General features: G+C 41.3%; 1 protein-coding gene across 4 annotated transcripts in view; it reads left to right on the top strand.

The window, feature by feature from the left end:
* ASB5 (ankyrin repeat and SOCS box containing 5) overlaps nucleotides 1-26,154 on the top strand; it is a 554,925-nt gene that overhangs the window by 459,793 nt on the left and 68,978 nt on the right. For all 4 annotated transcript variants that reach the window (XM_069631443.1, XM_069631444.1, XM_069631445.1 and 1 more), the window contains exon 6: nucleotides 23,732-23,923. In XM_069631443.1, the coding sequence (XP_069487544.1) occupies nucleotides 23,732-23,923 (192 nt within the window). The remainder of the gene's footprint in view (nucleotides 1-23,731; nucleotides 23,924-26,154) is intronic.

Below are 26,154 nucleotides of genomic sequence, written 5' to 3'. Positions count from 1 at the left end.
AAAAGGCTAGGAACAGTCCTCTTTAGTTGAAATAAGTCCTTCTTGTAAAATGACAAACTGGCACAGATCTTCAAAGTGCTTAAAGTCTTTTTCCCAAGTACAGATGGGAGGTAAGTTGGTCTAACAAAAGCAGATGGAAGAATCTACCATTAGAAAGACAAGGCGAGAGGATACGACTTGTCAAGGGGAGGCAACAGAAAAGAAAGTGACACGGATAACAGCACCGAAAACAGAAGATCGATTGTCCGCAGAAAATAGACAGAAGAAGGTGAAGATCAGTGTTAGACAGGTAAGAATGACAGGTAAGTGAAATAGTTAATGTCTATGAAAGCAAGAGAAGAATCCGCGTGTACCCCGACACCAACCCACAAAGGAGCGGAGTCACGGTACGAGACTGATAAAAGGGTAAGCGGAGGTAAAGACAAAATAAATACTAAAAACGGAAAGAAAACAATAATCAGCAGAAAGAAGCTAATGGTAAGGCAAGGAGAAACTTAGAACAGGAAATAAGGTAAAGACTAGAAAATAGAACAGGCAAACAATAACCGGAATAAACACTGGGTAGAGTTTAACGGTATACAGTTCTTTTGCCGCAGGATTTTTCATCGTGGGACTTTTCACCGCTGTTTTTTTATCGAAAAGAAAATCATTGTTCTTTTTTGGGGGGGGTTAAAAATTAAATAAATATTTGCGGGTGAATGGGAATAATTTCTTTAAAAAAATAAAGGGGGTTTTGGGGGTAACACCCCCCCAAAAAAAACCAAAAAAAAATAGTTTTTTTGATAAAAAAACGGCGATGAAAAGTCCTGCGACGAAAAATCCCACGGCAAAATAACGTAGAACCGAGTTTAACAGAAGGAAAGGGAAGTCGAGCTAGTAAGGAGCGAATTGTAGAAACAGGTCCGGAAACGAAAGCGGAGAGGGCAAGGACAACGGAGCAAAGGAAAACACACAAGAAAAGCACAGAGAGCAAGATGCAAGCGCAGCCAAGAGACAGCCAAACACGGAGTGGCTTCCTGACGGATACAACGCAAGGAAGTATCCGGAAGCGATATCCTATAAACATCCGGCGGCCATCTTGGAAGAAGTCTAGACCGCTAAAATGGTTCTAGTGCACAGAACTGTTCAAACTCCCTCTCTTCCAAAGCCGCCAAGGGCGGGACGTGACAGGTACAGTGAGCAAAAAGCGTGTGCTGCAAACTCTCATCCCAGAACATGTTATCATGCCATGTTCTTTCTGGAGAGGAGCGCCTGCTACCTTTTTTGAAACATTTGCATACAAAGTATTGACATATTACTGAACATATAAAGGAACTTAGGTGCATCGTTTATTTACTCCTGTTGAATTTTGCCCCAAGAACTAAGAAAATTAAGAAATGTAAGACATAGAGGAAGGGCTTGGGTTGAAGCACAAGCTGGTACCGGGACATTTGTGTTTTCTTCTGGACCTAAGCCTTGAAGTAGAGTTCAATGAAGATTCCAAGAAACTTTGCTCTGGGAGTGGATTAATCTTTCTAGCTTAATTTCTAATAACTAGCTATGGACTTGTATGTGCCTAGAAGAATTGCCAAGAAGGATGAGTCCAGTCTCTGTGACACACAGATATGTTTGAGGTAAAGGCAGACTTTCAGACGATAGATAGCTTTGATAAAATTGAACTTCAGAAAGAGAGCTATGTGCCATTGGCATAATGATGTTTCTTAATGTCGTGGTTGTCTGTGGGTTCCTCCAATGGCCCTACGGAAAGATTGTAAATGACTGTGGATAGCATGGACCGCAGTGGGATGCAAGTTACAGGACGCTGGAGGGATCTGTTGGTTCCCATCTGGACAAACTGGGGTCTGTTTGGCAATTAAAGAGTGAGCTGTTGCAGGATGGCTTCATTGAAGCCTATCTGGGATGCCAGGATATTGAGTAGTGCTTTGTGGTAAACTGGATCATAGTCAACAGAGAGGTTGAGTAGGACCACAAAGCACGGGTCTCCCGTATCAAGGATGTGAGAGCATGGTCAAGAACCTGCATTCTGGTGATCTCTGTGCTGCATCTCGTTTGGAACCCGGATTGGTATTTTTGAAGAAGGTTGCATTTCATTCCCATTACATCCATTAAGAATCTTCAATTGTAAATGCATTGTGAAAGTAGTGTTTAATCAACTTCAGATACATTTGGACGAGGTCAATCCATTACAGTCCTATCAGACAGGCTCCATTGTAGTATTCAACCAGCAACACTCCAGCTGGATGACAATCCATTCTGCGTGGTGTATGAGAGGGGTGGTCTGCTTTTGGACCAATCATCAGTATTCGTAACAGTCTAAGATTAGGCACTCTGCCCATCCTTTTCTCTGTGCATTGGATTGGGAGATAAAGCTCTGGAATAGTTGAATTACTTTTTGGATGGAGGTCAGTTAGTCCAGATAGAATCATCTAGATTTCCTCCCAACGTACCTCTGGGATTCATCAGAGTCAACTCTGTCATCAATGATTTATAGCCTGGACATGTAATCATTGAAGTGGTTTTACTGGTTTACTATGTGGTCTCCATCCATTGGTAAGTGGGTGATATGAAATTGGATCTTAAGGTGTTGACCTCTGCTGACATCCTCAGTCCCTTAATTTCATCTTGGAAGAATAAGAAGATCATTCAGGATTGGTTGATGAGCATGAAACTGAGTTATTTCTATCCGACTCAGCCAGCGGATGTTAAATCACTGTTTCTAGATCCTTGCTTAACTTTAAGATCCCTTTCTCAGAAAAAATACTTCCAATAATATCAATGTAGGGAGATTAAGCACTTTCTTCCTTCAGAGAGTGTTAGGACTGTTTCCCATATAGGTTGGACTAATGCACTTTTAATTGGCTTACATAGGACAACACTAATTCTGTAAAAAATAGTATTCAATGCAGCAGCCAAATTGATTGGAGTGAAAAGAAAACGTGATCATGTATCCTTTATACTGTTTGAGTTGCATCTGTTGCCATTAGGGATATGTGTGGTGTTTAAAGCAGGCTGCCTCATCTATGAGGCTTTGCAGCATGGAGAAAAGGAGCACATTTTTTTTATTAAGACATATGGTTTATTACAAACCTTTATCTATAAAATCCTTCAAACAGTAACCGCAATTAATATACATCGTCAACATCATTATACATTTCCATCTTTTACATAAAATACATCTGAATTACATTCATAGCTTTAAAATCCACCAACATTTAATTTACATCAAATATAATTCTTGTCATTTTAGTTAAAAACCTCATTTAAAAATGTTATCAATCCAAAAACTAATGTGAATTGTTCTCCCTTGAAGAGCGTAGACCCACCATTCTTCCATCGTATAAGTTTTCTTTTCCTCAATAAAACTTCCCAAGTATCTAGTTCTCAGCCTAGCCAGTCCCGTACATGATAGAACAATGTGTTTTAATGTCTCATCAGGACCCATCAACACCACAAAATCTGCAAATTAGGTTATCCACCACTTTTTTATGGGGCTCTAAGGTTTGCTTTGTGGGAACACTATTCAGGCGGAATCTTAAAAAATGGATGTCGGTATAACAGACTCGGAAATTTGGCTAGGTAGCTCGGCAGGCAGTTATATGCCTTAATTTCATATCTCAGGTTTCCATGTAATTTATATTTATTTCTTGATTGCTCTGTCAAGATCCAATCTTGTTGCCATAGCTTTCTCTTGACCAGGCCCAGATTTGTCTCCAGCCTTTCTTGTGTGTTTCCCAAATAGTCAAGAATACCTAAACATCTTGTTTTCCACTGCTCAAGAAGTGAGGGGTTTCCCCTCATGTTATTGTCAAGCAATATCTGATATGGGAGTGGTTTATCCAATATGACACATTTCCTGTACAAGGAGAGAGTTTTCCACACCGAATCAGGGGCCAGTTCATACCTAATAACTGATGTGGGGACTCTTCTTGAAAGGCGAAGTACTCTTCTCCAGAATGTACCCTCAAAAGAGGGTCACATTTTTCATGAGGAGAACAGAAAGGCCTCTGCTCCATAAGTTAGGATCGGGATGACTTTTGCTTTATAAAAAGTCAGAACAGGGCAAACAGAAACTTTTCTGTACTTATTGTGTATTACCCTACCCTGAGATGTCAAACTCTTTATTTTCATTCTTAACTCAAGTTGTCAAGGCATTTCATTAATACTAGAGTTTATGCATGTTCCCAAGTAAGTTGTTATTTTCACTTGGATCAATTCATCACGACCTAGAAACCATCTAAAGGGGGACCTTTGTTTACCTCTCATAGAGTGCAAGATTAGGATGTTTGTTTTTTCAGTGTTTATTTGTAAACCATTTTTTTACAACATAATCTTGTAGGCTAGATAGCCTTTGTTGCAGACCTATAGGAGTCTGGTCAATTAAGACCAAGTCATCAGCGTACAGAATCCACACCAAAGACTAGCCATTAATTTTAGGGGGGGAAAGCCAGTGTAAGATTCAATGACTCATGCAAGTCTGATAAAAAAAAGATAAAATAAAATTGGCGCCAACAGGCAACCCTGTTTCAGCCCCCTAGATGTGAAAATATCCTTAGACAAAAGGCCCTGTGAGTTCAGCCTGATCTGTACCTTGGTTAATGTATAAAGGTCCTTCATCGCCAATAACAGATCAGGGGGACAGTCCCAAGCCCGCAATTTGGCGCCAGAGAATTTGCCTGTCCACACTATCGAAGGCTTTCTTAAGGTCAATGAAAGCCAGATAAACTTTTGTACCACATTTTATGAAATTCGCTTTCAGGTGGTTTAAAAGAAACAGGTACAATTGGGTCCCTACACCTTTTACAAATCCCACTTGATGAGGGTCACACTTACCCGTCTTGCTGACCCAACTGTGAAGATGATTTAAAATTATCCCTGCCAACAGCTCGCCTAAAACATCTAGAACGGCAATAGAGCGGTAGTTGTTCGTATCCGCGATATAGTCTCTCTTAAATATAGGGACTATGAACGCTGATCTCCAGGAGTCGGGAAACGACTCCCAGTTACATCACATGTTCAAATATTAAAAAAATTAAAGGGATCCAAGCATCGGGATGGGCCTTAATTATATTATTCGTAAGGCTGTCTGTGCCAGGGACGCTTGACGAATTTGCTTTCCTAATCAGAATTTCAAAATCACAAGTGTCAAACGGGATGTGCCATGGTCTATTAACTTTCTTTATTAGAGTGTTTTTAGATTTGTCGCCTGGTCCAAACAGTTAGCTGAAAAATATTATGTAACTATCCTCTTGTCACCACGCTAGTCAAGAGCGCGGATTGGGAGGATATTTCCCTTTTGAGCAGCTGCCAAATTTCACTGGAGTTTTTTCTTCTCTATAGCCCTCCGCATAAGTTCTGTGTCTAGCTGCAGGATTTGAGCTCTATAAGCAATCAACGAATTTGTATATTTCTGCTACCACTTTCTGTACAATTCCACCATAAATTCAGATTTTGAATGACGGATTTCCTGTAGGTCAACCCGTGATTGTTTTTTTTGTTGTGACAATCACTTAATCGCAGGTAACTTTAGGCCTAAAAGTAGGCTTATCCCTTTTTTTGTTTGAAACCATGAAGTCAAGCAATAACGGCACGTAATTCTCTCTGCATTAATGTTCTCTCAACCCTTCGTTATATTTAAACAAAAGGATAGAGGTATCCTTCGGGCGAATACGTAGCCTATTTCTGCCTTCTGAGATTTCAAGATTTACTAAGTGATGTTCCAATCTAACGGAGGCTAGCATATTACATGTCATTTTTAAGAGAGAATGATTGCTTTTCTATCACCTCTATAGATATTAAGTGTGACATCATGTTGTCAGAAATAAAAAAATAATCCAGGATGCTAAATTAAACCCTGTTTGTCCAGGTACATTTACCTGGGATATCCCTCCATTTAACATCTGAAAGTCCATAGTTTGCATTGCTGCAGTCCAACTTGCAGCTCTCGCATGGGACTTAACAGCAGCAATGTCAAAGTCCATGATGATGTGACCTCTTTTATCAAAACATGGAATATTGTAGTCGCCACATATAATTACAAAAGGAGGATTTCCTTGGCCAGTATACTTGTCAACAATCTCCCTAATTGAGTCCACAAAGTGATTAGACCTTATTGCATCAGGGTTCCAGTATAAGTTAACAACTAGAACCCGTGCCTTGGTCAAGTGACAACAAAATGTCTTCAATAAAAGCGCCTGACTTCTGAGATGAGACAACCTTCAGTCCCATACCGCTTTTCACCAAGATGAGGAGACCCGAAAGAGGTCTCCCCCTAACTTCCTTGTAAGCAGGATTAAGATAGGAAGTAAAACCATCAAGAATCGGAACAGACGACATCCATGTCTCCTGGAAACACAATACATCAAAATTTGAGAAGTTAATTTCACAGTTATTAAATAAGTGTGTAACCCCAGCGTGTTCCAGGAAGCAATCGTCCAGTTCCCACCCGATGTTAATACTTGATGTTATTTGTCATATCAATTGGGGACATAAGTCGCCCAAGTCCACTGGTCGGGTCGAGATACTGTGGGTCTATTTCTCAAGAGTTCTTTCACTTTCCGGTTGGCTTGATTGAAACAGCTAAATGTGACCTTTAGAGAATGTATATATTTGTACCAAAATTATTCTAGTCACTCACACTGTTCCTTACTGATGTAATCAACTTTACCCCACTTTTTAATGGAGTGATGTTTTCCTGAAGCGATGATTTCCTTCTAGAGATTAGACTTTTATTATCTGTGGTCTTTCTTGTTGTAAATGTCCCTTTAGGTTTAACCAAAACAAATTCTAAAGGAAGGAGTAAATGAGCCAGTTCCAAACAAATATGCTTTCATTGCACTGAACTTTAGATGGAGGATCACTTTGTCTGTTTTAAGTTTGTTAGGAAATTCTACTATCTAGATGTCCTTGCTGTTAACAAAACACAGTACCGGAATAGGAAAAAGAAATAACCACAAGACATTATGACGGTTTAAAATCAGACCATCTACAGTTCGTTGTAGGCGGTCCAGAAGAAACCTCTACCCCAAGTCTTTCCCGCCACAATATATAATCGATATGTTGTGGAAAAACTGTCTGGCAGCGTTAGATTTCCTACTTCGAACCTGCTGAATGTTATTGGTTTTCTTTATGTAGATGCCCTCCTTGTTGCTTTTATTAATGATTTTTTTCTCTTTTGAAAAATTAGGTAAGGGTCATCCAGTAAGGCATCCATAGTTATAATAACAGTTCTTGTTGCACCAAGAGGGGTTTCTGCTACTTCAACAGCACGTAACAGACGTTTGTTCAAATTTTGCATGTTTAACAAGAGAATATTTGGGGAAATTTCAGAGACGCGTAGCTCATCAGTAAATTGCAGAGTCAAATGTTTGATGGGTTAATCCTTGGAGGAAGTTTGGTTACAGGACGGAGAAGAGTCGATTATTATGTGGTTCATTTTTAGAAAAAGCTTCCTCTTAGGTTGATCTGCTTACGTTTGCTTCTGAACCTTTACCCCTTTTTTCTCTTTTAAAATCTCTAAAAATGCCCCAATAAACTTTTTTTTCCTGCATGTTCTGAATCCAATGATTCCTGAAGTTTTCTCTGTGACTGCATAGATGTTGCTGCTTCCGGGTCCACTCTTGCCTGTTGTCACATAATAAAAGATTCCACATATATCATCTTTGAATGGGTCATGGCCAACAAAGTCACTTTATCCTTTTAGTTTGTATTGATGGTTTCGTATATTTTGAGAAATGGAGCTAGAGACAGTTAATGACATTACAATTTGAAAAGGCATGGGATTCAAAGGTTTTGTCGAACCGGAGGTGGTTTAAGGAGAAAAAATCAAATTGAATTGGCTAGCAATGAAGAAGATGATAGTGGTGAGTGGTTCTTTGCTTCTTTAGGTGTTGTTACGTTCATCACCGAAATAGGTCATGAAGACCCTTGGTGATCAAAGTTAAAAGGCAGGTCGAGATCAATTAGGGTTTCACCAAGAGGCCCTTCCTTACTAGACAAATCTACACACACAATTGTATCTTCATCATTGATGGGCTCTTTATTTTATTGTAACCTTTTGTTGTTCAGGTTTCGTTCTTTTTACCGTTAACTCCACTTTTGCCTTTGAATCTTATGTGTCTTTAATAAAAGAGATGTCTCTAGCCAAAAATATTGCTAGAGGTGATGACAATCCATCAGCATTTAATATCACATTATGCACAGTCTTTGGCGCCACCGGGGACTGACTGTACGTTTGCAATATTATGTTCTGTGTGTCTAATTTAGGAGCAGGCAGTGGAACAGCCAAGGATGGAAGTGTCACCTCTTGGGGAAGGACAGCCGGCATCGGCTCATAAAGCTGGCTCGCCACGTCACTAATCCTCTCAGTCGCCCTCTGAGCCGAGAGAACACCCAAATCCCTGTTTTACACCATCACAAGAGAAAAGTTAACTGTCAATCCAATAACCGACGGTGCAGCACAAACACCCCCTATCAAATTTGTTGGTGTTTTATCAGGAGTCGGAGACAAGTCAGCTTCCAATATTTCTGCATCCGTTAGGTCCAGGCCCCTATAACTTGAGAGGCAGCTTTCCCGATCATGGGGAACATTTGTTGGTGGAATTTTATAAGATTCAATGAAGTGGAGAAAGCTGCAAGTTTAAACCAGGAAACCGGGATGGGGCTGGTAGCTCAGGCAGTGATTATTTTGCTTTTAAGACTTTTGACAAATTCTTAGATTCAATGCCAGCCTCTGAATCTTTCTGCCAATGCGTCTTTTAGCAAAACATCAACTAGATCCGCAGCACAACCTAAATCAGAGGAGGTTTTTGTCTATTAACAGTTAATTGCAAGCTATCTTCCAGACACTTCACTTTGCGCCTCGTTCGTGGTAGACCAGATGCAGGCATGGAGTCATGAATCATATCCCGTTTAAGTGTTAAAAAGCAGACGCTGCTGGTCTGCAACACTTATAATCAGTGTGCAATGTGCATTACACCACATTCAATCGGACATTCAGAGTCAAATTTAAAAATCACAAGGGCCAATAAACTAAAATCTGATGATGAACAACAGAAATCAAAACAAGAAAGTTCTTTGAAATTACCTTAAGCTGCCTTAATCAGCCGTAGCAGAACTGAGCGACTCATGAGCTGAACTTCCATTCACTCCATCTCCCAAACATGTCACAAAGAGCAGGGAACACAGGAAACACTATCAACACTCTGCGACACTCTGCACTGGAGATAATATTTTGTAGTATAGGAGCTGCCTTAAACAATGGAGAGGGAAAACAGATTCGCCACCGCCAAGTAGTGCTCCTCTCTCCACACAGGAAACACTCTGCCACATATTTACCTAAAAGATATACATTTCAGGGAATGTTCAAACAAGGAATCTGAAATTCTGAAATTGAAGATTGGTTAAGTAGATTAGGGTAAAACACGTAAGGAATGTTTCTCCCAGTAGGCTCCAACATTATAGAACTCCTTTCCGCTTTACCTACGCTTAAGACATATATATCTAATTTTCAAAGAGTGTAAGACTTCATACCTTACATGTTTAGCGACTGATATTTTGTGTTTAGTTTAGACAGTTTGTACATTCATATTTGGATTATGATTTGATTTGGATAATGCTTTATTCAACTGTAAAGTCAACTGGAAAAGTTACATAAAACATAATAAAATACATAAAATTTATGAATCCGTTAATCCAATTTATAATTCAAAAGTAAAAAATCACATTGTTACAACATTTGATTAAAAAACATTAAAATCCTCAGGCGCTTGCCATGCTGTAAGAAAAACATTTTTGGGTTACAACTTCTTTTGGATTGAAAAGATCAAGTAATCGGAATTGATGAGGCCCAGTTAAATCGAAAATGCTGCCAAGAGGCATTTTCTCAACCAAGCTCAGTGTTTGTACTTAGCCACAAAATGGATTACTACTAAATCAAGAGAATTTTTAACAAATTGGTTTGTCTCTTTCAAAGTGCGAACATTGTGCATTAGAAGCAGCGGTCTGAGAAATTTGATCCTTAGGTCTTTCAACCCGTCACAGATAAACATTAAGTGAGTAATATTTTCTCTTGTAGCACCACATAGTAAACAGTTGCTCCCAGAGGAGTTTTTCCACTTGACCGTATATGGCCTTACCCTCAAATAACCAGCGCTAAACTCGATGTACAGAGCTGGGGCATAATTTGGAGCAATCATATCCAGGTAAGATTCATACCCAAATGTTTGTTTAAAGAGCAAATAGTCCATGCCCCGAAATAAGGCCAGACATGCTCCTTCCTTGCTATTGGCCCCCAAGTTTGCCCAAGCCTTTTCCATCTCAAATTTTGTAGTTTTGGTAATCAGAGTTAGGGTCAGCCAATAACAAGAGAGGTCTAATGTTGCCAAGCATTTTTTTAAATGGGCAAACAATGGAACTGATCGCACACCTTCCATATTCATTACCTGAATGAGGGATTCCCGAAATGTACCTAGTGCAGGGTTCCCCCTTATGCTAAACCAGTAGGAGGCAGGTCTCATGGTGAATTCCTCGTCTAATGGACAAAGATTGCATTCCATATGAACAAGCGCAGTCGGGCGTCTTGGGAGAGTAACAAAACACTTTTTAAGTATGTATTTTCAATAGTATCTGTGATCTTACCCCTAATCAGTCCCCAAATTTCCATGCCATACAATGCAGCTGACTTGGCTTGTGCTTTGTAAACCTCAAAGACTGGGCAAACTGCTCCACCACCGTGGGTGAAATAAAGGTTTTTCAGAGATCCACAGTTTTTACCCAAGGCCCCAGTAACCTTGCCCACCCACCATTGGAGGCAAAGGGAATATCAAGGTAGTCATACCAGGGGACCTGCTCTAACTTTACTCCTTCCACTTCAACAGACAAAGGCCTCCTTGATGAATTGTTATGGGAAGAAATCATGGCCTTTGTCTTTCCAATGTTCAATTCAAGGCCCAAATCGACACATTTCTTTGGAAGCATAACAAAGATGATTTCGAACCGGATGGATTAGTAGACCGAAGAACAGTGTCATCCGCGAAGAACAATGGTGGGAACTTATCAGTCCCCAGTCGTGGAAAATCAAAGTTATTGAGGCACAGTTTGTCTATAATGTTGTTTATGTAAATATAGTTGCTGGATTATATTGTAGGGGACTCCAATGTTACTTAGTGAGCAAGGTTTGCACCTTTTAAATCTGATAATGAATGGTTTTTCAAGCACATTTAAGCAAGTTTACATTGATTAAAACATTGATGTATTCATTAGATGTATTCTTCTTTCTAGATCCACTATAGCACCACAAACCCTGTTCTCATTACGCCATGAGGAAGGCTGAGCCTTAAACCAATGGCTCCAATAGCTGAAACCTAAGTAGGCAACAGATTTATAAAATTAATGGGTAAAATAATGTGGATCCCAGTGGCTGACTCACAGTTTAGTTCTGTTTTGGTGATGGTCACACAGGTGATGTTATAATTGTGCATTGTGGTCCTGTAGATTTTTTACTACATTATATGCTATTTAAAAAGTGCATATTATAATAAAATAGATATATTTTTGTGAATTGTGGTTGTGTGTATACATTCAAATTATATGTTCATTTTTTACCATTTACTAATTCCTTGTTTGTACACTTTTGTAGATGCCCCCTTTTTTCCTGTTAAATAAGCTTTTTATTAAAGAATTATAATGACAAGGACAAAATGTTATAATCAACAATTGACACTATAATGTCAAATAATGATAAATAAGTACATAAAGTTTGTTAACAGTTTAAAAGAGTCAAAGTAACGTATCAAGGTTACAACAAGTATGAAACATTAAATTGATATCATCGAAATAATTTATTACAAAAAGACAATCAGACAAAAACAATGGTAACACATAAGTGAAATAAATTTGAAGGAATATAAACTAGGTCAGAGTTATTGTGCGATCCAATAATTTGGTTATCAAGATTAAGAGGGTAATTCAAAGGAAATAAATGTGCGACGAAAACGGGGGCGCAAGCCTGAAAATTCACAGCGCACGCGTGTGAAACGCGCGCAAGCGCCCGTGTCCCTATTCATCGAACACATTGCGCGTGGCTTACCCTCGACCTGCGCCAAATCCACACGGCTTCAACACATCATTGCAACATCACGGAAGCCCTGCACGAGACGCCCAGAGAAGGCTCACACCATCCAGCGCACACACCTAAAAAGGGGGCGGAACACACGGAATGGGGAACAAGATGCGAAAATGTGGGCGTTACGGGGGAAGTACCACTGCAAAATCCTTGCAACGCCCACATGCGCGCTAACAACACCTATTCATGGAATCCAACAGGGCAAACCCGTGCGCGCCAAAAGACGCGCAAAGCCGAAAACACGTACGCCAGGCAAAAGCTGTCATAACCGCCCCCGCGCAGCATAAAAGTGCGCGCAAACAACAAACAAGCATATACAGCTATGCCAATACTTACATGGCATATCTTGAAGAAAACCGTATTTTACACAATGAAAAATAGAAAAAAACACCTTAAATTTTTCGTAAGGTACATAGATTACCTTTTTGGCATTTGGGAAGGTTCTACAGAGGAATTGAATGATTTTTTCAACTTCATGGACACTTTGGCACCTAGAATAAAATTTAAGTCCAAAAGGAGTAAGAGCACAATTGAGTTCCTTGATGTAAAGATCTATGTGAAAACAGGAAATCTGCAAACTACAATCTTCACCAAATCCACTGACAGAAACAGCTTGCTGCACGCAACAAGCTTTCATTCAAAGCAGACCTTGGCGAGTATTCCACTTAGTCAGTTTCTAACGTACAGGTGTATCATCTCAGAGGATCTCGAATATACTTGCAAAGCAGAACAACTCACGGACAATTCCTTCAAAGGGGATATGACCCAGACTCGGTCAATACATGTGCTGAAAAAGTCATTAACACAAAAAGAACTGAGGCACTGACACCCAAGAAACATCAACCAACTGAGAAATTAGTATATGTCACCATATATTGACAACAAAGTACAGTGATCAAATAAATCGTGAAATAAATGTGAATACTTTGCTGCTGGATCCTACATTAGCTAAACTTTTTCCTACTCCTTCACTTTTTGCTTACAGCAAAAGCAGATCAATCAGAGATCATTTGATTAAAGCAGACTTTGCAACCAAGAGAACTAAAGAAGAACATTACAAGGGCACGATCCTGTGTAACATTTGTAACAATTGCAACAACCTAATCAGAGGAATTACCCACCCTCATATGGGACATAAGCTCACTTTACGCCATTCATCAACTTGTGACACCAAGAATATCATTAATGGGATCAAGTGTCCGTGTGGACTTTTTCATATAGACATGACCACCAGAAAAGCTAAAGTAAGGTGGTCTGAACATAAATCGAATATAAGATTGAAAGCTGAAAGATCACCAGTTGCACAACACTTTGCCAAGGAACCACAATCTATTGCCCAGATCAAGCCTATTATATTGGAACACATACTCCTATCCAGAAGAGGGGGCAATCTAACCAAATTGCTCCTACAGCAAGAACTATTCTGGATTGATCGATTGGATACCATGATCCCCAGAGGAATGAATGTTGATTGGGATTTAAGTTGTCACTTGTAATAACACGATACAATAGAATGTAACATGTCACCTGATTTCACACCTATGATTTATTTTATCGACATCTGGATAAAGACCTTACATTGTCTCCCGCTTAGCATCAGATTTTATATTTTACATATTCCACTGTTGGATCATCTAATCATCCTTTTGTTCTCAGTAAGATATTAACTCTACTATAGGGCTCCAAATGTATGCAAATTCATGTGAATATCACTATTAACTATTTGCCTTTAATAATCAACCTGGTCATAGCTTGTTTAACATATTTTTTCCAGTTTTACTGTTGTCACACATTTACCGCACATTGGCTGACATTACCAACTTAGTCTCTTTTTTTCAGTAGTCTAAGCGCATTTTTGCAATTCTCTCAAGCTAGCTATCAAACGTCATCCATCATTGCCATCTGTCACTTAATTGCGGTCTGTACCGAATCTCCGTTAGTATTCACCATTAAAAGTCAAAGATGGTGCCACCTGAGCCGATACTCAGGCTGTACACATTTATAACTAGAGTGCAAGCGTCGCGGTTTCCGTGACAACCGCTCTTCGCAGCACTGACGCTGCAGTCCTCACAATGACAGCTGCATTGCTGGAAGTTTATGTAAACGCCTAACGTTTAATATTATTAAAATACAATATTTAAACCGGTCCAATACATCTTTCTAGCTTCCACCTCTTTAATCTGCAGATCAGGCCAGCCACAAATCATTAACAGAATAAACCACGCTTGAGCGATCACCGCGGCATAAGATCATTGAAGTCATTAGCACACGCGCGTTACCTGTGAGTGTGCGCATTTACTTTTCCTCTGTTGGATTTACTTCTCATGCAGCCGCTGGAGCCCTGTAATTATATTTCGCATTATCGTTATGTTGCCAACAGATAATGCGTGTTTCCATGACCGTAGAAGCATATTTGATGAACAGACATAATTGAAGAATTCCTTCTTTAGTTTATTTTTCCCTGTGATGTTATCATTCAACGATTTCCTCATGCATAACTTTTACATCCGAAACGTAAATTATCATTTGACATTTCAATCAAATATATCAACACACGCTTTCCTCCCTCATAGGAGGATCGTGATTTTGATGCTGCCATGAATTATTCTTCAGCACATTGCCACCCGATGCTGATCACACTGAGCTTGTGCCCAATTAAGAGCCCCTAAATTGGTGAGTGTTCGGTATGCACACTATTTTAGACACAAGTGAACATATGACCCTCTAGTGGGACACAGCGCCCAATAAGCGACTAGTCCCACTCACGGTCATACTTTGTTTTATTTATCTTTCACTGTACCACATTAAGCATGGAAATATTTCTCTTCCCTTTCATTTCTTTTGTTTTAGGATTACCTGTGATCCAAACAAAAGTGGTTTCCTTTAACTTTTGTACGCTTTATGCGTTACTTCTGGAACACTCCTCATTGGTCAGTTAAGTACTCGCTTAAATTATTGATGTAGTCACTCAGTATTTCACATTGAAATTCCTGATCTCTACTATTTGATCTATGTTTTACAGAAATTGCTCTACCTCCAATACCTGATGAGGGGCTGCATCACATGAAACGCATAGTATATACAAGGAGCTGCACTACATTGTCCAATCATCACAAGTGTTGCTTATCCCTTGTAGGAGATAGGAGTGATGTCAATTTATATTGGATTATGTCAATGTTATTGATCTATGTATTTCTTGAACACATTTGTATGAATTTAAAATACATGTTGAATTGTGATGTACATTCTGTATGCGCACCACTATTTTGGTTCATGAATTTAGTTATGTTATATAATCTGATGTATTATCAATGATATATCTATTTTGCCTTGTATAACATATTATGGAATCCATTTACCCTTTTGGATCAACTGATTAAACTTATTGTCTGACTTTGTCAGATGAAAGTGTGCCATGTGATTTTCCCTACATTTTAGTGGACCTTCCAATTTTAACATTTAATCTGTCAACCAGACACCCGGAAGCCTTGCTAAAAATCACATTCAAGATCCCTGGCTCAGACGAGCGTACATTCACGCATAACAATTCTTCTGTCAAAACAGCTGAGACAGGGAAGGGAACATCGACTGTTGGCCGAAGAGAGAAACAGTCCAATGAATAGCCACAAAAACACTTGCAAAAGATCGGATCTTACAAGAGGATCGGTACATCTTCCCTATGATAGCGATATTCATGCAGGAGGACTGGATATCTTAGGCTTGCAGGAAACCTGGCTTCATAAGGCCTGTACCTCGACGGCTACACTACCTTATTTACACCCGCCCACGGGAGCGAAAGAGTTTGCCCTGCTGCTGGCCTCGTCACCTTCGTGAAAAATGGGACGGGGCTAACGATCGTTTCCTTCGAAAGTCCAAATCCTTCTATACAACAATTTGCCTAAACGAAACTCTGGAAAAAGAAACCTCCTAGAGGTCTCATCATCAACATATATTGGAACCTGGCTGCCCTCATCACCAACCACTTTCTAGATCTAGTGGCCAGCTCCACCGATCACTGGACAAGTCACTTCAATCCAGACTTCACCATTGTGGGAGGCGATTGGAACTGTGGTTGTATTAAAAAAACAACGGGCCTTCCCCCACTGCAGTGGGATCTTCGGTTCCCAGGGGACGGGAGAGCTTGTGAATAGTGGAATGTAATGTCAGACCGTGATCTTCATATTCTGAACGGTCAAACCATCGGTGACCTGCCTGCCAATCCTACATGGTCTAACAGGCCCCACTCCACTATACTAGACTACGTTTTTGTTTCCAGCCTACTTACTCAGGAAATTGTATCCTTGGAAGTAATCTGAAAAAAAACTAGTGACCACGCGCTAATAAAGTGTACATAGAAGGGTGGTTACAGTCGCTGACAAGAAACTTTTAACGTGGTTCTAGATACTCCTCACAGAACCAACCGTCTCTGCATGACTGAACGCGAAATAGCTCGGTTTTCTAAGAAAGCCATTTATATGCTAATGCAAGGAGATGGAATAAACTATGTTCCGCTCTGCCAGAAATTCAAACGACCCACCAGAATATTTATTTTTATTTATTTATTTGCATTTGTTAAGCGCACTTGCAGCCCATAAGGCATCGAGGCGCTGTTACAGAGGATACAGAGATTTGAGATTATATACAGGTGCCAGAAGGCTCTTCGTTACAGTTTGGCAGCATATAAGGGGTGGAGGATACAGTTTTAAATTATACAAAAAGTCTGGTTTTGATAGTCATTGGAGACAGGCCACAAGCACGTCCCAAACAGGAGAAATGCCCTTGAGAAAAAGCTCTTTAAAAAGTACATAAAGACATTTACAAGGAGGCAAGGGCCCCAGCAATTAATCCAAATCAAATAAAAAGAAAACAGAAGTTAAAAAACTTTGACACGGAACAGATGCTTAAAGCACATACCAAAAATGATGCCAGATCGATTTGGTGACTGCTCAACGGATGATGGTTAGGTGACGTCTCAACGCCGTTACAGAAGAAACTTGGACAGATTTCTACTAGCAACTGTTTAAACCAAGGGACAGTTCTCTCCAAGTTTCACTGGAGATCCCCAGTCAGGGTTGGTCATTCCAGCTTGACCAACTTGACGTGGACTCTTAATTAAAAAAGCCAACCAGTCCAGAGCCCCGGGGCCCGATGGGATTTCCAACTCGATGATAAAGGAAGCTCCTGAGAAATGGATTCCGTTTATATCTGAGTTGTTCAGCCAAATCATGAAGGCAGGTACGATACCGGATTCATGGCGTTCTGCTATAGTAGTTCCGATCTACAAGCAAGGATGTAGATCTGATCCCTCAAACTACCACCCAATATAGCTCCTTGATTCCTTGAGCAAGCCATTTGTGGCTTTCCTCTTAAAACAACTCCAAAGTTGGACCAACAAGACCAAAAGAGAAGACCCTATGCAGACAAGATTCATGAAAGGGGACGGCACTGAGTTAAATCTCTTCTTTATCAACGTCTTGAAAGCCAAAGCCTTCAACCAGAAGACCAAAATTTATGTGGCGTTCATAGACATCAAGAAGGCCTTCGACAGTGTTGATCGTCAGCGCCTGTGGGCAAAATTGGAGGCTTGGCAATGTCCGATTAATCTACGTGATGCCATAAAATCCCTTTACGAGCACACTAGCGCCAGGACCCGTCTGAGCGCCCACGGTCTTCTGTCTCGGTCAATTGATACCTTTGGGGGCCTGAAACAGGGTTGCCCGTTGTCCCCTACATTGTTCAGTTTGTTTCTCTCTGACCTCAAAGAGGCCTGGTCTAAAGTAAGACTATTTCCACCAAGAATTGGCATATTACCAGTCACGAACCTGCTTTTCGCAGATGACGTGGTCCTGCTTGATTTAACACCAATCGGACTGCAGAGGTGTATTGATGCCTTGGACGTATACCTGACGGCAAACAGACTTGCCATGAATGCTGCAAAGACCACCATCATGATACTGGGAGAGCAGGCACGCGATCCGAGAAGGGTGTACAAGTGGTTTATCAGGAAGACTTCTCTAACACTGGCAGAACAAGCCACATACCTCAGATCTCTAATCAACAAAAGCAAGACCGATTTTTCACACCAGAAAGGCTTAAGAACGAAACTAAAGACTCTGATTACCCAGGGGAGACTGATACACAAGAAATATGGGACATTTTCCATAGAACCAATTGTAACCTTTTGCCAGGCCAAGGTATTGCCTGTTTTAATCTACGAAGGTGAAGGTTTCCCCCTTATTCCCTGGAAACTGTGGCCCTCCTTGGAGGCAGGTTTTTTGCAGAAAATATTAAAGCTCCCCAACTAAATACCAACCTCTCTGATACGCTTCGAACTGGGTCTGATTTTCTTACAAGCCAAAGTAACTTGGAAATCTCTTACGCTTTACCGAAAATGTTGATTGATCGATACACCTAAACCTTATAAAATATTGGAAAGAGCTTTGAAGAACAAAAACACCTTTTTGACGGAATGGAAAAATTGTTGCCAAAGCTTGCTGGACCATCTTGAGGTTAAAGTGGAGGACATGGTCAACAACCCAGCAAGTGTAAAATTGAAATTGTGGCAGGCCGATTGGGTGAAGACAATCTACGAGAAAAACCAATACAGATTATAGACCGCTATGAGTGAGAGGAGAGCACAAGTCCTGGGTCTCTCTCTGCCCAACTACCTAATTAAATTCCCAAATAGTTGGTATAGGACTCAATAGATGCGGTTCAGGATGAACTTATACCCTACTCGCCAGATCTTGTCTATTTACAATCAACATCGAAGTTCAGAAGACTGTAGGTTCTGTTACAAGGAGGGATCAACGGAAACCTTGAAGAACCTCACTCTTTCATGTACAGCTCTAGCAGAGGCAAAGGCGTTTTTCATTGCCTCCCTGTTAGCAGAAAGGTTTATAGATGTGGCAGAGTTCTTCTGGTGTCTTTAACAGCGCAGGGATTTCTTGCTCGCGATATTTGCCCTTGTGAAGTTTCTGAAGGTGGTCCTTCAAGACGACGCTGGCAATCCACCCAAGAGAAACATGTCATAAAGTTTGGACACACAAGGTCAGAAAATTGGACCTTTGTTTTTCTTAACTAAAAAATGTGGACCATGATCAAATGAAGCAATTTTAGGAAGAATTCAGTTATGACAAAAGGTTAAAGAAATGGTAAAATTGGCGCTATACAAATGACAAGCACAATACAATACAGATTAATCATGCAATTTCATGCACCCCTCTCTTGTATTGGATCAAGCTTTGGCGCACTCCAGGCAAAGGAAAGCCTTTTTAAAAACAAAATGTATGGACTATAAAATTAAGAACACTAAGCAAGCCATAATCCTCTGTGGAACGATGTACATTGAGACCACAGTTTATGCGATTGCTAAATACCTGCGCTTATTCAGGCTTTGTAGGATTCGCAAGTGTAACAAACGAATATCTCACCTGTACACTGAAATCTATTTTAATTATTTTTTAGGATTAGTTAATGAATTGATAGTAATGCTGTTTAATACCTTGCCAGTGCACCTGATGCATTATCTTATATCTAACCAATTGATCTGTCTATCTTTATGTACTGATGTTATCTGATATTTGTGTATGGTGTATTGATGTATTGTTTTTGCCCCACGGTGTTCTGTCAAATAAAGATATGAAGAAGATATAAGATTCATTCCTTGAGATTGCCTCTAAATCTGCAATAGTGTCAGAGAGTTAATCAGTTATACCTGAGGTGGTGGGGTCTACTATATGGTAATAGCATATCACCCAGAGCTCACGCGGGCCTTTAATAGTGGGCATTATAACACACGCATTTGTGGCAGTCTGCTATAGCAGTCTGGCCATAACATCTTTTCTTTCATGAAAACTCCCACAGCCGCGTTGCTTTTCATAAAAGAAAAGCAAAACCAAATTCCAGATGGTCTGCAAAGCAATCTAATAAAAAACTGTTTCCTGTTTCCATGATGGACATACTCCAGCAGGAGACTATAGCAGAGGAACACAGGTAATGTTTTCATTCATTACAACTTACTTTTGTTTGGAAGGGCAGCTGTACAGCGGAGGTCGGGATGTATGATCCAAAAGCTTGTTTAAAATGCAAGTTGTATCTGCTGATAAAGCATGCACTCTGAACTACATGTTATACTGCACCAATTCAACCTATGATTGTAGAGCGAGTAGAGCGCTCGCTTTGACACCCGTGCAGAGCCTGCTAACGCAGGTTCGAATCCCGGCAGGGCCAAACTCAGCCTTTCATCCTTCCGAGGTCGATAAATGAGCACCACACACCGTGGGTAATAATAAGCAGCGCTCAGATACCTGAGGGTTCGTAGCGCTATATAAATGCCAAATTATTATTATTATTATTATTATGATTGGCAAGGGTGAACCAACAGGGTACCCATTAGGCAAACGTTGCCCTTTGTGTGATATCTGGTCTTATAAGTAACAATCGTCTTACGTGTACCATGATCAGTGCTGTAATTGTATCTGTGGGCTGTGAGAAAACAAAGGCTGTCTCACCGACTAGTTCCCGGGGATCTCTCGCTCGGGTGGCCAGGGCAAAGCTATCGCCTTTGGATCCAGACTGTGGGGGTGGACGAGTGTGGGAGGATCACCTGGATGGGGGTCTTCGGGGAGTGGAGACGAGGCATCCGATGGTGGGACGCAGTATTTCCCCTTTCCCTTTCACCATATCTCATCCTATCTTATAGGATTCTCCGATGACCCCTCTCCCCCCCTTTCTGCACAAACACTGGGCAGAGGCAGAGAGTGACTGAGAGTTAAGAGGCTAACCCTTACATATCTCATTGGACATGTCCCGCTAATCGGGTCAGGCAAAGTCAGGCACTTCACTTTAATCACATACATCTGATACCCATTAGCTTCTCCCACATAGATAAAAGGTGGGACATAGAGACACACTCTGAGCAAGGTGGAACACGAGAAGGGGCAGATCTTCTGGGGCAAAGGCGAACCTACTGGAGCAGAACGGCCAATCACGGGACGAGAGCAAAGGGTAGAGAAACCCAGGAGATCCCTGCAGGAGGTTGTTGCCTCCGAAGAGCTGTGAAAAGATACGCGGAGACGGCCAAATCCCAGACAAAAAGACTTCATTTTGTTTCAAGGATGCCAACGACCCTCTGGGGTGAACGACAGAATTGGGGAGGCGAGGCCAAGCCTGTGGTATTAACCTTGACTTGTGAATTAAAGTTGAAAAAGACAAGAGTGGAATGCACACAGCCGGTGAGTTAGCTAACGACATGAATGGCCAGTGTGTGTGTAAGGAAAGATTGAAGTTGCAACAGTATATCTCACAATTGAAGGCAGTGCGCGTGCTGATGAGACGCGAAAGAAAGTTAACCTGTGATTAACTTTTAAGTGGATGCAGACAGTGAAGCCAGTGATACAGAGTAGCAGAGTGGTCCGGCGAAAGGAAGTAGCCCACTCGAAAGTCTCTGCGAAATATTAAATGTTTTGTTATGAAGCAGCAAAGTGAACAAACTCTGAAATGTGTAATGGTCAAGATTAACCCCGGCAAAAGGGGAAGTAAAAAGGTGAATGCTTGAAGAGAAAGATTTCTTTGAACATTTGGGCTTACAGTGCTGAACTACCAAAACCAAGAAACACTGGGGCAAATAACATAAGAGCGTGAGCTGAAGAGAAAGTCGAAGTGGTTCTGCAAGCTCTATAGTAAAAGCCTTGCACATTCGAAAGTCTTTGACATCAGTAAGAAGGTCCAAACCCAATTGAGGGAGACCTGACGTGTGATACGTTGGGGCAAGGTAACCCCTAACGAACGTGAATTAAGCTTGGGGAATGGAACCTCTTTGAGTGCTGTGATTGAAAGGTCAGAGCTAGGCTGAGGGAGCCCTTTGTGAACTGTTAAAGCTTTGAGAGGTCTGAGGCCGACGGAGGGAGGCCTACGTTAACTTTCTGTTGAACTTTTTGTTGAACTGTAAAAGAACTTTTGGAATGCTGGAATGCGTGACTTTAGCGTGGAAGACAAGGTAGGCCTCTATCCACGTTTTGAACTGCCTTTGTTTTTGAGAACCTGAGCCAGAGTGTGTCATCTTCTCTACGGGGACCACCTTACTCCATTCTGTCCAACGTGGGGAGGAGAGGTGACTCAGCCATTTTGATCCTTTTTGTTATAACACTGATTTTCCCTTGCATACAAATTCCCCTTTACACACTTTTTTTATAAGAGATCTGGCATTGATAAAAATCTGGCTCTTCAACTCCTCAGAACCAAATTGAAACAACTAAAACAATCAAACAGGAAACACTAAGAACAGATTGACAGAACACACGATGGCACAGGCAACACCCAGAACCGACTAAGGGAAACTCCTACAAGAATAAGAGAGACACTAGGTGGAATAGAACACAACCGACAACCCCATGAGGACAGAAATTAGCATACATGCCCAACACTACCAACAACCTTACCCACTCAGAAAGGACTAAGTATATGGCTGTAGCTCACAAGTAAATCAAGCCAAAATACAAGGTTATATCAAAGACAAACTGGGATAAAAGGGCTGACCGAATACAAAGATGTAAACACGAAAATAGCCAACTTAGCATAATGACAGAGATGAGACAGCCTTATAGGGCTGAAACTTAAATCACTGAAAGGAAACAACCTTCTCTAAACCATGAAGGAGACACAATAGAAATAGGCATCCCTCCTAACAACAAGGATACAAACCACCCAAAACTACTAAAAACATCACCATTCCTCACACATCTCTCCCACTGTAACCAAACACAACCACACCTGCTGCAGCATCCCGCACGCACTTCACCACACCTGCAACAACAACCACACCTCGCACAACCCCATACAACAGCACACGACGGACTCAGGACCAAATAACACACCAATATGCTCTGCTTACAGTGTTAACGGAACCGAAGCTGCCAACAGTACTTCACAGCTCCTTTGCTCTTCTCCAAACTTTCTCCTACTAACACACCTAGCCTACCCCTTTGTTCCAGATCCACCAGAGTGCCAGGGGACCACTCCAGTGGTGATAGTGCGCGGTACAAATATCCTTTAACATTAACATATAAGAGATCGGGCAGGCATTCGGTTTTGTTAGTATAGGCCATTTTGGTTCGACAAAGACTTATTAAAACTGTGTTTTCTTTATTATTTGATCGTAGAGACTACTCCCATCATAGATATAGGGCAAAGTAGGAGTTTTTCCAAACTCCAAAAATTGAATATAGGTTTTGAAATGATCGCTTGTGTCAGTGTCATACTTGTGATACCGTGCCTCCTTAAAAGGTCTGTGCAGCAAAAAAAGGGAAGGGACAAATTGTTTACGTGCTTATCGCTTTTGGAGGTTTGACTGAACACTTAGTTGGCATTAGTTTAATAGCATATATAGCATTGCCTTTTTCAGAAACTGTTGCCTCAAGGATGTCCTGGTGTTTGGCTTCATTTGTGTCCTATTGTCACAGGAAATGTACTGTTTCTGTGGAAAACAAAGTGCAGGAGGTTATGAATGTGGAGAATCAAGTATAGAAAATATCAACTAATTATTTTGTGCCCTACTTATTCATGGGATCGATAAGCATATAGTTAAACCCTTTCCTTCTGTATCTCAAGGTGCAAATGTTCAAAAAGGCAAATATCTGGAGACACCACTGCATGCTGCAGCTCAACAGCCCAGTACAGAGGTTGTCAACTTACTTCTCGATTTTGGTGCCGATATTAATGCGAAAAACACTGATTTAAGAAGACCTGTAGAGGTGGCAGCTCCTAGCAGTTTGGTGGAACATCTGTTGCTTCTTCATGAAGGTAAGTTGGAAGTGTCTGACTAGTGCCATAACAGATGTGAATTGTTTAGAATTTTGAGTATGCTGAGGCTAAAGTTCATAACTCCATGTGCGCATCAAATATGTTGGGAAAATCAAATGATGATAATTGGTCAGATTTGGCACATGAAGGATGCCTGTTTCCTTCACATATTCTTAAGGTAGCTTTGGCACAGGCTCTAGGCCATCATTTAGCACACCTATGTTATTTAATATCGACAGAAGGGCATTATCAAGGTTATTGCAAATCAGAGAAAGTTAAACATAACAGGTTTGTACATTTTACTCCTCTTTCTCCTTTGCCAATGTATTATTATCCAGGTTTTCCATAGGACACTAAGCAGTGCACCCTAATTTTATATGGTGTAGTCTTGCTAACTGAATAGCTTAGAGGTGCTGTCAAGGCTAAAATGGAAAAAATGTACTTAACATTAGTACCTTTTGTTGTTTTGTTGCCCTTTGCCTCTTGGCTTGCCTAGCTACCCCAGGATTGTCTCCAGTTATTGTTCCAAAAAACAGTTATTAGCCATGTCCAAATCTTCTCCTGTTACTGTTCGCATTATTCAAGGAGTTTATTGTGATAATTGAGTAGGGCAGGTTAACAAAATAACATGAATGTGCATAGTACGTCGGCACCATTTTGTGTTAAAAGACAAGTGCTCACTATTTACAGAAGCAATCCTCCAATGGGCGCAGTTCAACTTTCCACTTAGAGCATGTGAATTACATTTTTGAAAATATACATGTACACAAGCGGTGGTGCAGATAAGCATTGAACCTGCAGATTTAGTTTAGCCAGCAGAGGTTGATGCAAAATCACCATGTGTACCACTCACCACTCGCTCTACGATTCCTCAATTACCCCCAGGTCAAGCATCTTCAACTACTCGCAGATTATTTTCTTCCGGGCCTCAGGTAGTCTACAGTGTTTGAGCCATATAACTCTTTAGGGGTATTTGGCTCTAGTGGACTACTCCCCTCACTCATCCGGTCTTCGGGGAGAACACATCTGCATTGCTGTCAATAAGCTTGGTTAATTCTTGGGGTTCGGTCGTGGACGGGCAAGGGTGTCTCACTTGTGTTTCTGGCATATAATATTAGCCGCTGCTGATTGCTATATTCTTTCCGGTATTGTATTTTATTGATATGGTACAACTGGGATGGTTTTTGTCAGTTTGCTTGATGGACCTTATAGATTAGGTTGGGGGACCCCTTCTGTAATTAAATTGGACCTGGGACACCTTGCAATGAGCATGTTCTGCATAATTGGAAGCAAGACCATTACATTATCTCCCACTTGAAAAGAGCCTAGTTTGGCTTCTTTGTTGTACGCTTTTCGCTGTCTGGTCTAGACCTCTTGCTGATGGATTCTACTCAGTTCTCATCTTCTCGATGTATTCTCGGGTGTTTGTGACCTGATGATCGCTAGTCTGTTGGCGCGTTGGTCCCACTCATTCATTCTGCATGATGTCCAGTACACCTCTGTGAGTCTGGGGATGGAAGATGGAGGTCCAGAGGGTCTTAATGTTCATCAGCACCTTCAGCTCAGCCATCGGTTTCGGCATGCAACTACTTCCCTGGGGATCTTATCTGGGAAACCCAATTGTGTAAAAAAAGGTATAAGATCCTTCAGGTTGTGGTGGGAGGGGTGATTGAACCCGCCTGACAAGGTAAGTTATAGGCATTTCAAACGATCCAAGCACCATTATAATACTAACCACTGGAGAGCGTACGGATAGCTAGCAAGTCCCTGAGGAAGTTGAGACACCTGGCATATTAGGTAGACATCTCTAATATTGTCATGTCACGCGGGAGACTGGGGTCTGCCGCTCCCATTTCCTCCTGGCGAGTCTACCCGCGCGTTCGCGTCTGGGGACTCGCCGGGAGGGGAGCAACGGATTACAGGGCCGGCGGCCTTCGGCGCATGCGCGGAGGTCCTCTCTCTCGGTTCCGCGCATGCGCCGTGGGGGCTTGCCTTCCAAGCCTCGTTCTGGGTTCGCCGGCGCCCGGAAACGGAACGGTTTGCGTTCCAGGCCTCTCGGGCGCCGGCGGCCCATAAAAGAGGCCGCTAGTCAAAGCTGCCCGCGTCTCAACGCGGTTTGCTTCGCTTTCCTCGTTGTTCCTGCCCAGCCTTACCTGTGGCCTGTCCTGGGCCTACCTGCCTCCAGCCTTACCTGTGGCCTGTCCTGGGCCTACCTGCCTCCAGCCTTACCT

This window comes from Ambystoma mexicanum, chromosome 6q, assembly GCF_040938575.1.
Source record: "Ambystoma mexicanum isolate Mex_15411 chromosome 6q, UKY_AmexF1_1, whole genome shotgun sequence".
Lineage (NCBI taxonomy): Eukaryota > Metazoa > Chordata > Amphibia > Caudata > Ambystomatidae > Ambystoma > Ambystoma mexicanum.
This window is presented reverse-complemented; position numbering and strand designations above follow the sequence as displayed.